Source organism: Amia ocellicauda, chromosome 4 (assembly GCF_036373705.1).
Source record: "Amia ocellicauda isolate fAmiCal2 chromosome 4, fAmiCal2.hap1, whole genome shotgun sequence".
In the NCBI taxonomy this organism is placed as follows: Eukaryota; Metazoa; Chordata; class Actinopteri; order Amiiformes; family Amiidae; genus Amia; species Amia ocellicauda.
In genome coordinates this window covers 5,609,150-5,621,490 of record NC_089853.1, presented here as the reverse complement: position 1 = coordinate 5,621,490, position 12,341 = coordinate 5,609,150, and the positions used below count along the sequence as shown (strand labels likewise).

The 12,341-nt window shown below is 44.8% G+C and overlaps 1 protein-coding gene across 1 annotated transcript in view; it reads left to right on the top strand.

Moving 5' to 3' along the window:
- The first annotated feature begins 528 nt into the window (after positions 1-528).
- The window catches only part of creb3l1 (cAMP responsive element binding protein 3-like 1), a 37,811-nt gene continuing 25,998 nt past the window's right edge, over positions 529-12,341 (top strand). The window contains exon 1 of the mRNA XM_066700621.1: positions 529-986. Coding sequence (XP_066556718.1) covers positions 885-986 — 102 coding nt within the window. The 5' untranslated portion in view covers positions 529-884. The remainder of the gene's footprint in view (positions 987-12,341) is intronic.

The window sequence follows — 12,341 nt, the reverse complement described above, 5'->3', positions numbered from 1 at the left end:
TCTTGGACCAAAAAACGTCAAGTAGAAACCAAACAAATAGTTTAGACGATACAGAACTTTTCCCGTCATAAATGCTTTTCATCTTGAAGTTTAATTGCAGAAAACCAGGGCAGACTTTGCTTGGGCTCCTTACGTCACAGGATGGGCTCTATTGGCTTAAAGGGAGATTGCGAGACGAATAATAATAATGCTGCTCATACGAGTCTGATCTCTCCCAGACCCGGCGCTTATGAACTGTAGCGCAACAGGGATGAGTGTCATCACTCAGAAAAGCCATTAACGCTTCTTAATTAGCGCCAGGGGTGACTAAAACAAGGCATTTCATTAGAAGACACTGTGGTTTAATGAATTAATGAATTACGTTATTTATTGATTGGTTTATTGTGGTAATGTGTATCAGTAGCAGAAGTATTTGATTGTAGCAGCAGCTCTGAAGAAAAGCTTTGTCATTGTATTGCACCATTACAGTCAAAATAATAATAATGCAGACACACTCACACACAAGCCGAGATAAAACCCTCCTCGGGTGCCAGTCCTGCCTCTTTAAGAAGGTGGGCGGGATAGACCCAGACAGCGCGGGTGGGCGGGGTCTGCATGCATAATTAATCAGCTGGTGGACTCCTTAGAGACAGTCCGCAGCTGGATGGGACAGATGTGACAGAGCCCGGAAAGCCCCGGTACCGCCGCGGACGCGCAGACGCACAGCAGCGCAGCGGTGTAGTAACACTGTCCTCAGCAGCGCAACAGTTGCCCGTCCGTGTCACACTGTAGCGCCGGCTCTGCGCTCAGCTCCCACAGTTTTGTGCTTGTTGTCTGTTGTCTGTTTGTGGGGATTTGTGCCTTTTCAACTCCAGCAACAACGCGTCCTCAGCGCCGTCGACGACATGGACACCATCCTGGACAACTTCCCTTCAGAGAAACTTTTCCCCAACCACAATCTGCTGGACCTGGAGGACCTGAATGAAGCCGACTTCCTGAGCAATGTGGTGAGTGGAGTGAAGTGCTGCTGTTTAAGTGTTGGCTGTATTGCTGTGCTCTGGCAGGACATGTCTCCTTTATTCGTGTTTATAAAGTGATCTGAAGTGACCACCTCCACGTTTTATCAGAGGCTTCTTCATTGCACAGAGGATTGCTGTTAAAAACACAACAGGAAAGCATTTGCATGAAGCTATCATATGAAGCATTTGTTTTACAGCTGAAGAGAGAGACTTCTCAAACTCAAAGATGCGATGCATGGCTGACCTCAACCCTCAAAAAGTTGGGTTGTCAGCAGAGCGAAATGTTTCGTTTCACAGAGGACAGTGTGTGCATTTATTTCTGAAATGAAGTGTAAACCCAGTGTTTGCTGCCCGCCAGCTGTTGTGTGGAGACTTGCCCCAGCTGTGCAAGTAGGGTCGCGTTCTTGCAGCGCAGATTCCCGCAGTTCTGCGCAGATCTGCCCAATCCCATTGGTGGATCGGCGCTATAAAAAAACGCGACCTGGACGTTTATCGGCGACAGTACCGCCAGCCGCCGGGAGGGGCGCAGTTTAGCTCCAGCTTCACCCCCACCGCCCTGCAGTCTGCTGCAACTCCCCCATCCTGGTCTGCACATCCTGGAGTTATTTGTAGGTTTGCATGTTTGTGAAATGCGAGCGGCAGGGTCACACGACCTACAGAAACCGCGAAATGCATTTTGTTAAATTTAGCCTCGAAAAGCTTGTGAGAACAGCCGGTTATCAGAAGCCACCGAGCAAGACGTTGGCACCGTGCTATCACTTTGAAACTAGAATTGAAACTATCGCCGCTGTAGATGCTGCTATTATTCCAGCTGGTTTATGTCAGTGCAGACAGTGTTGTTTATGATTGGAGTGGTAGTTCGCTGTGTTTAAACACCTGTGTCTACATCTATAAAACAAACTTTTTTGCTCTGTGTCTTTATTATAAATGCAGACATTATTATCTGTGTGAGGCATTCATGCTGTCAGCAAGGATATTTGGATATCTCTTTACACAGTATGTGCCCTTGATGCGTGGACTTCAGCCAGTTCGGGCAGCACTTTCGAATGAGCGTGTCAGAGGCTGATGAACGGCGATAACGGAGGCCTCTCTCGTCAGATTGTGTGCGGTGGAGCAGCACTCGAAGCCCCAAGCCTCTGCAGAAGGTCTGACAACAGCCTCGCATCGCCGCAGCAGGCCGGGAAGGCGAACAGACAGCTTTTAACACTTTAGCAATAAAAGGCTCTTGTTCGCCAGGCTTCAATAGCGTGATTATGCCGCGCAGGGTGACAGCCGTGCGGAGAGTGGCCCCGTATGTGTGGGTTAACTGGGCCGAGCCTCGGTGCCGTGTGAGGCCTCAATGGATCCTTGTTGTCTCCCCCAGACGCTGCCTGCGCTTGAGCCGCTGTTAAGACAGCAGCCAGTGAAAGGACTCTTTTGTGCATTAATAGAGATGTCAGGTTACCGAGGTGAAGACCACACGCCCCAGTGAGAGAGGAAACAGACAGAGCTTTTTCAGGGTTAAAATATCCTCATTCCTCAGTGGTCCAGCCCCCTCGTCTTCCTCCTACAAGTTGTGCTTCTGCACTTTCCAGAATTGGCGTTGTGGTCAGGGAGGCTTCAGGCTCTTTTTGGTGACACTTCAGACCAGTACGGTTTCACGGCCCGTCACGTGATCGTACCGGGTTTTGTCTATACTGCGGCTCGGCCTCATCTTCAATATGCTGACCTGCATGTGTCCGTATGCAGGCAGTAGGATATGTGATGATAATTACTCTCCGGACTTGTGTTTTGTTGTGTGGTAACAGGTATACAGTGAAGGAAATGAAAGGGAAATCTGATGGGGCGGTGGGGAGGTAGTTGGCAGCCTGACACACATTACAACACTGTTGCATGAAGCGCTGGCAGCCAAGTTTTGATACCCGGGGTCAGACTAGGCCTCTGTTCGGTGGCTCTGCTCTTTAATGGTAGGTTCCAGGAATATGAATCAACACAAAGGGTCACAGTGGTCAAGAACTCTTATCTCTCCTCACACCTATAACTGTGGGAAAGCCATGGCCTGTGACGTCTTCTTCCAACTTCAGACCACTTCTAGGCACCAGAAATTCCAAAGGTGCTTTTGTATTTCAAAATATACAGAGAACGAGTGAATGGTTCTTAATGAGTAAAGCCCAAATGCAACTAAAATGATTCCTTATGAAGCTCCTGTTGAAATTGAGAAATATGAATCCCCATGCAGGGTTGATAGTATTTGATGGCAGATCATTTACGTCATGTGTGATTGTTTCTCGGGCTTTAATGTGATGGAAGTAGCTTTGACACACCCCTGATTGTTTCAGATTTGAAAACCTTTTTGTTATTTGAAAAAGTGCACTCATGCTAGTGTGTCGTCACACTAAAGTGATTTTGGAAGATCTTCTCTTTCAGGTGTGTGTTTGTAATTATCTCAGGGGACTTGGTAAGCTCCTTCAGCAGTATCTGAGCCTTGCTTTGCCAGGGACTGGATAAGCAACCACGTCTGATTTTAAATGTCCGCCTGCGACCTGTTTTGTTCCAATACAGCAGTTTAACAACGCCAGTGCTATAGTCTTCCTTCAGCACCTTTTGAAACGGTGTATAAATAACAGTATGTTCCCTGAGAGTGAATGCCTTGTTTTAGCATTTGCAGCCGTACTTCGATATTAATAGAGCAGAGACACTGTCCGTGACCTGCCTGAGCTCGTGAGTCACAGAGGAAAAAATGAACAGTCACTGATGATTGTTTGTGATGATGCCGAGATGTTTCCCCGCTCTCTCCCGTCTGGAGTCGTTAGAAAGTCTACAGCTGACGTAGATGACAGACACATTAATAATGGTCTGTATTTATGAAGGGGAGGCAGCTAGCTGTGTAGAGCTGTCTTCCACCGCGTCAGGATTTAATCATGTTTGATGTTTAATAAGGGAATTGAGGGAGGGGAGGGAATCAATTTTCCTCTTGTATTGTTCTTGCCTGCAGACAGGTGTGCCTTGCTGCAGAGAGAATCCTGCAATGGGTGACTCTGCCCGAGGGAGCAGCTCTGTCTTTGGAGAGAGAAAGAATCTGTCTGTTGAATGTGTGTTTGTTTTTTACTGTCTGTCACCTGTAGTCATCTGTAACCTCTGATTTCACTGCAGCTGTTTGATGGACGGGCCGTGCACCATTCTAATTAAAACTATTTCATTCTTCTTTTTTTGCCAAGCTGAAGTACAAAAGTACAAGCATGCGACACAAAGGAAGCTATTATATAGCTATGTATAATTGTGTACCCAACCCCACTCCAGGGGTTATGTAATAAGCCCTGAAAGACCAACCACACTTTCCACATTTTCAGATGAAAACGAAATATGCATCCAGCTCTGGTGGGAAACCACACCCATGAGTGTCCTGTGTGGAACGTCTTTGGACGCTGGTGTAATTGGGAGCTCAAACCGGTACCTCTGAACGCCTGCGTCATTCCCCCGATACGCATCCCACCCTGCCCCGAGTGCGTTCGCTGCGTCAGGAGGGAGCGCCTTTACCCCGGGCTTGACGCGACGCCGTGGTGCTGCAGCTTCCATCAGGCATTAGGGTTGGTTCTTCAAGGCACCAGGGTGTGCAGCAATTATCATTCTCTGTACCGGAAAAGCCTGCTCATCAAGCAGAAGCACAACTTACGACTCTCTTTATTGCTTGTTTGGCGTTACCCGTGGCTGGTATATTTAATTTGATATTCTTCCAAGGCGGGCCATACCGAACATCTTTGGGCCGTACCTAACTGTGGAGCCAACAAAATATTGCTCCTCTGTGCTGCTGACGAGGAGGAAATAATACTGAATTGAGAGAATTGAGAATTGCATAAAAAAAAGGCCTAAGTCACCAACATGAGAGTGAGCGGTACAGAGATGGGCCTGGTGCTGAAGCTGCTTCGCCAGGTGGAAATCAAACGCTTTTCGAAGCTCGTAAATCACAGCTGCGTGGATCTTTAAAAGGCCCGCGCGTCACATGCGGTTCTGATTACTTCCCGCATGTTGGGTTCAGGTGGAGGAGCAGGGCTCAGTGGGCTGGGGGTCCTCAGTGCAGCAGGGCCGCGCTCTCCGAGGAGCAGGTGAAAGTACCTGGAGGAACGCGGCTGACCCGGGGCCACCCTGCTGCTCCCGAGGGGGCATGCGTGTCGGGACAGCCCGGCCGCGCTGGAAAGGCAGCGGATCTCGTCTGTGCAGTTTGGGGGGATGGGATTCGGAGCCACATTCCGCTTCAGCACATTCCTGCGGGACATCTGCTGCTACTATTGCTGCTTCTGCCGCTGGAGGGAAGCCAGCGCTAGGGAAGGTATAGGATAATGTTATGTCATCCTGCAATGTATACTCCAGAAGTCACGTGCCACACTGAGACAGTGTGAAGTCGATCTCCGGCGAAGAATCATTCTATGTCAGGCTCCAGCGCTCGCAGAAAGCCCTGCGATAAGCAGATCTTTGCCAACTGGGGCACACATCTTTTTTTTTTTTGTATTTGTGAGAGTGTGAGTGTGTGTTCTCTGATCCTTTTTTTTAGTACAGTAGCTCAAATGAGGCTTTAGTTCAACTATTTTAGGCTGTGTTTATGTGGCTGATGAAATAAACTACACGGTTTGTAACTGGCTGGGATATTCAGCTCTGCTACGACTTAAACACAGCGTCTCTTTTGATAATTCGGTTTGTGAGCCGTATTCCATTGTCCTTCTGCATCTCGCGTGTTTTGGTTATTCGCTGCCCTTCACACTTGCCGACCGGCCATCGTCAGAGAGGCGGTGAAAAGAGTTCGGTGGAGCTGCTGAGCCGTGAGCGATTCGAACATTCCCCAAGTGTTTTTCTCTTATTTTTTAAAATGGGTGAGGCCCGTTGAAATGCACCGATTCAAGCTATTCAACTTGTCATAAATAGAGGATTTTCACAACAGAAATAACTCACTAATCTGAAAAGGTTAAGCATTTTAGGTGTGACTTTACCCAATTACCAATGCACTTTTTGGAGCAAACTAATTAAATTTCCCCCCACAAAGTTTTTAACCCCTAAGGTACAAAACAACAAGCAGAGAGATTAATTCATATGTTTTGGATTTAAATGTGGTTTTAGCAAATTTGCAGAGGAATTAGACACATTTTGTGACATTTTGTAACGGAGAACAACAATTTAGATGTTATTGATCCCATTAATCCTCACAAACACCAGGTTCAGCAGAACTTTATATAACATAATGTAGAAAATAATGTTTGTAATGTAATGTCGGGCTGACATTGTCATCCCTGTTGATTTAGATTGCAATTGCAATGCAACCGGGTCGTGCTGAATTTTGACCTGAGAGAAGAGACATGCGATTGGTCTTTCTCCAGCACACTCACACGGGCAAACAAGTCTGGGAACGGCTCTGCTCATGCATGGCTAACGAGTCTTTCAGACGGTGATAAATTTCTCACTGCATGCAGAACCGGTCACTTGTGGCACACACTTCCCTCACCGACGTTCTGGGTTTCTGTTTGTTTTGAATTCAGATAGCATGTATTTGCGTAATAAAAAATAATACAAATACCTCCATACTGGCAATGCAGGAATTACAAGAGCAAATAGGCCCTTGCTCACATTTTATTTATTGTTGTTACACCACCCTTGAAGATGTTACCAGTACAGTTTTATTGCAGAGCTGTACTGCACTTTATAAAATCCACACCCTTTAACGACAGCAGGAAAATAACGAGTGCAGATCTGGCTATTTTGAAAGCACGCAAAAATGAAAACTATCAAACTCCACCTCTAAATAGCAAGAGGCTTTTATGTCACAGTGGTTACTCTGTGACAGACTGTAATGAGATTGTGTTGTGCTTTTAATTTGTAGCAGTGCGTTTTTAAATATGGACCGGGTTAGAAGTTTGTTTTTCGGCTTAATTATTCTCATTCACTTCCTGGACTGCACGTTCCCCCAGTAGATATTAAAACCAGTTACTTTAAGGTCAAGCTTCTTGGATTCTCTTTCACTGGCTTTTGGGAGTGTTCGAGTCAGAGCTGCAATCGATATGTGGCCTGGAGGCAGATAAGTAGACATGAGACCAGGTCCCACTTTAATTAAGTCAAAGGCTTTGTTAGGAATCAATGTGTTTGTGCTTATAGGCAATTTCGATGCAGATTGCAGGCCTGAGCCAGGAGAGCTGACTTCGGTCAAGGTGTTGCAGGAGCTTTTTGGTACCAAGGTGTGCTTTCAAAGAACCTTGACTTAGCTTCACACTTTTGCTGTTGTTTCATTCAGTTCAGATTGTTTCCCCCCCAAAAAGATGCATTGTATGAATCCTAGGGTGCAGTTCAAACATCTTCATCATATTAATTTTCCTATCCTGTTTTTTTTGTATACAATGTGTGCCTGGTATCTGATGAGTAACAACAGACAGAGAAACAGCGTCTGGGCACAAGATGGGCTCTGGTGTCCACAGCTGGACGAAGTCTGCGCCACAATCGGCAAACGGCTCGCTCTATCTGCAGTGCAAACACAGCGCCGAATCACTTCAGCATGTCGGCTGGGCTTGGCACACGCCTGCCGGCCTGATAATCAAACGCAGCGACAGAGAAGCTGAGCTAATCAGGAACACATTGTTAGGATGGAGCGAGAGTGTGGGGACGGAGAGCCGTGGAAGGACCGTGTTCGTCAGGCAGAGCTGACATTTCCCTTTGAAGAGGAGGGCAGTTAAAGGTTTATCCGTCTGTCAGTTGAGATCTGATTCTTTTTAATAAGCCTGTGAATATTATGAACTTTGGGATGTCAAGCACAGAATCCTGATTTAAACTTCTTACCCTTTTGTGACAGGTTTGTAGAAAAGATTGCAAGTATAAAACAATCGCATGCGTGTCTCATTCTGTGGAGTGTCTTGAAGCCCTCATTGTTAGCCGGCTGTGAACCTGTGTGTTGAAAATGAAAAGTGGGAAAACTTGTGGGTTGCAATTAATTTACTGGCCTAACAAATTGTTTGCGTGGCCTCCTGAACGCGGTTCAACCTCAACAGACCAGTCTATCGCTGTTGACACAGGAACAAGGTCACAGCTTCTCGTGAAGTTTCTTGTACGAAACTCAATCAGTGCCACTTCCGGCAAAGTCTCAGAAGAATGTAGTTAGAGCATCACCGCCCATGAATATCCTTATTGGATTCGTCAGTCCTGAGAAACCAGAGCCTAATATGTATGTTTGAAGCTGCTAAACGTTATACTGGCTTTGAAAGATCATGGTTTTTTAAGTGCTACTTGGAAGACTAAGGTCATCCTGTATGACTTAAATACTGTCTTGGGCTACTTCAAAAATTAGTTTGTTTCATAGGATTAGAAAGTGGCTCTTGGCGTGTTTCTTTTTGATAAGACCGCAGGTGGGTGTTTTTTTTTTTTTAAGAAGACAGAGTTCAAGACATTAGCAAGTGCATGTATACACTACATCCTGGACTCGCTCCCCAATCCACACTGACTGATGGAGTCTCTCGTGGACGCTGTGCAGCACGGTGTGTCCGAGCCGTCTGAATTCTACGCTACGGCGTGTAGGGCCGGCCTGCACTTAATTCACAGCACGCTGAAACGTCCCCGCGGGAGCCAGGGGAAGCAGCGTCTTGTTGCACAGCAACTAAATTACAGACTGTGAGACAATTACGGAGTTAAAATGAGAAAACCGGCAGCTGACCGCACTGTCTGCTACTTCCCCTAATTGCAATGAAGAGAAAGCAGTGAGGTGCCGCGTTCATGAATACGCAGGGTGCTCAGCTGAGGCAAAATTATATGTCATAATTGTGGGATTCATGTAACAATTGAGAGCTAAAATAAAAGGAAGACTCCAAGCCAGTGTAGTCTTTTGAGGTTTGAGAAGATGCCTCAGCTATCTAAAATTGCACAGGATGCTCTCCGCTGGTTAGCCCTCAGCTTGCGAATGATTTTTCCCCTTGTAATACTGGTTACCTTAAATATATCTCTGTGTCCCTGAAGTGGAATGCCTTGACGCATGAGCCCTGCACGCAGTTGGCCACTGTACGGTCCAGCTACCTTACACAACTGCTATGATCATGCACATTAAATTATATTAGAAACTGTGGAGAAGTTTAAAAACAGGATTTCTGGCCGTGACAAGGCAACACAATCTAGAAATAGAAAAGACACCACAACTCCGTACCTCACCATGAGACACTAGCATGCAGATGTGTGCAAGAAGCAGAAAGCACTGTTGTGTATCCATTGAACTTGGGTGCTTCTGATTCAACTCTTCTTCACTGGACGTATTCAGTTTGACTGCGGTCTTTTCTAAGCAGACTGGATGTATAATTAAGGTATAGCTAAAGGTATACTTAGATGTGTAGGTTTTGCTCCTTTTATTATTTGAATTGATTTATTGGTAAGACTGAACTGCAGAAACAATAATGCAGATTATTCTAGCACACTCCCCACTTGAATATAACTTTTGGTATGTTTTTCTGTGGCTGGAAAGTCTTGCAGACATCTAACAGAGTATTTGTTTGGGTGGGAGGGGGTGTCTGTGCTCTCAAGTCGAATTGCTACAGGATTTTTTCCTTATCTTGAGCGTGTTGTTACATGGGGCGGCGTGATTGGCATTTTCCAGACTCAAGTGACATTAAGCGAGGAATGCGAGCTTTAAAGGAAAGCTTTGCACAGAGTGTGTGTGCATCAGTCTCTCCCCTCGGGGTATCAGATGTGGAGGGTGAAGCGAAATGAATCACATCTGTAATGGAATTTAATTTATAATGGAGAAATCACATCCCAAACAGCCAGTATGAGAGCATCTGCAATATATTGATACATCACAGCCAAAAAAGAATTAAAAACGGTAAGGCTGTGGCTTTAAAATGCAAATCAGAACGGGGATCCAAATATAAGAATGAAATGCATTGTCTAGATATGGCAGCTGAAAAAAATGTTGGGTGAAATAGTAATGAGAAAATCAGGCAGATATGAGAAAAACATCAGTACAGGATGAGAAGACATTTACCAAGGCTATGCATTTTTTCTCCTCTCTTACAAATCGCAATTTTCCTTTTGTAAGTATAATGCATACACATACAACGTGTAATAGCCTTAAAATAACAAAAATAAGGGAGGTTAGAATTCACTTTGCTTTTAGTGGGGTTTTCGTTTTGCTTTTTGATGCAGCAAATTTAGTCATACTGTGCAAGAAATACAGTGGGCATCAGCTACACATTCATGGGATTCTTTTTCTCCTAGAAAGAAAAAACCGCATGGAAAATGTGCCGACTGCAGCTGCTCAGCTGTGCCACACTGTCCGCTTCCCTCAATCTCAACAGAGCAGTGCGCTTTGCACGTCCCCGGCACGCCGCTGCAGGTCCCGGCTCCGGCTGTGCTGCGGGGTTATAATCTCGCGTGTTTTCCGCTCCTGTGTTATAAAATCTCGCGTGTTTTTCCGCGTTTCAAAAGCGTGCCGCCCGTCTCGCGACTCCGCACGAGCCTTGCACTCCAGTTCTGGAACGGCGGCTCATTTGCATACTGGCTTCTGATTGGCCGGGCGGACGGGACGGCCAATGCGTTAGACTGCAGCTTGCAATGGCAGGAGTTACTGTTGAAACAAAGGGCTTTTTTACCCCTAAAAAAATACAATTTAAAAGGGTCAGATCTGTTTGCTTTAAAGTACTTTTTATTCTCCTTACAGTCTTGCTTTATTTTAGTGTAGTTCACCTCTTTCTCTATGGCACAGATAGTTATCCTGATGAACAGCTCTGTGAAGATTATATTCATGCAAACAAACATCAATACAAATAATTATTCAGACAAAGTCCAAGAAGTAAAAAATCTACAGGGTACTCCCTTTCTGCAAACATATATATATCGTGGTGCATGTATTTGTCCTAGGGGTGCATGACATTTTTGTTTGCAGTAGTATTTAGATGCATCTCTAATACCTTAAGCTCTAGGCTGTGTCTGTGGTTTTTAAACAGGGCTTCATAACGTGGCGTCAACAACTACTCTGAAAGGATATCCAAAACCGTCTGAATTCAGCCGGTAAAAACACTAAGGATGAACAGATTTAAGTTCTTCTCAACTTCTATTCCAGCTGTGTATTAACAACCTCTTTATGACTTTGTTGTCACCCTTCATTTAGTTCAAATTGAACTGATTCAGACTTTCATATTGTTTTCATAACCATTTACATTATGTAAGTTACTGATCATTATAAACATGAAATACCTGAAGCTCCTGACAAATCAGATGATATTCTGCTATTTACTCCAGTAGGCGATTTATTTTTAGATGTTCTGTTGTGTAAACTGGAAATCCATCTGAATGAGTTTGAATCCAGTTTTGATGAATGCAAGAGAGTTATTTGGAAACTTGTATCAATGCCTGTAGCAGACATTACCATCCCTGGTGAAGAATGGAAGAATACAAGTTATTCCAATAATACAGTGCATTGAGAATCTTAAATATGAAGACTTCCATCTTGAGTGTCTGTATAGCTATTTCAAAACATGTTTGATAACATTGACTTTATACACACACACATCTATTTAATAATACTACCACTGCTAATAATAATTGACTTTCAGGAAGTTACCACTAGTTCTGGGTATAATCACTGTAATTTTCCTTCGTGCTCCACATGACCCTAATCTCTACCTCCTGAGACACACCCGTTTAAATCCGCACACACTTCCACCACAACCCTTGTTCAAAGGCTTAGATCTGAGAAATAAAAGCACGTCTTCTGTCCTGGTACTTTGCCACAGCTTTTCTGCAATTTGTGGAAGCGGAGGTTGAATGTTACTCTGACTTTTTTTGGCCGCTACTAGTAGAAGGAATATGCACATCTAATTCGGTGAGATTTTTTTTATTTTCTTCCCCTCTCTGATGGATACCAGCGACGGGACATTCCTGCACCCCTCCTGTATTTCACAGCTGAGAGGTCGGCGCTCATTAGCCGGGGAAAGTTACTTCTTGGAAGCAAGAATTATAAGCAGCTCACTTTCCTTATCAGAAAGAGAATATAATGAGAATTGTGTGCAGACCCATTATCAACAATTTCAAGAATAAAGTACTGCAGTATCGAGGCACAGTGGTTGGAATTGTTCATGACACTTATTGCATTATTGAAGCATTCATTCACTCACCCACACTAGGCTAGGTGGCCCTGATCTGGATTACCTACAATAAAATTCCTTGCAAAAAATACAAAACAAACAAAGCATCTGTGTGAAGGCAGACAGATGGCAGATTCACATCACATCCAACAACCACACTCTGACTCCAGGACCGCACTGCACCAACCCAGGGAAGTTGCCATTAAAATAATGTCTGTTTTTACTCGGTAAAATTTTAATGACAGACTTGCAGAAAACACTAGAAGCT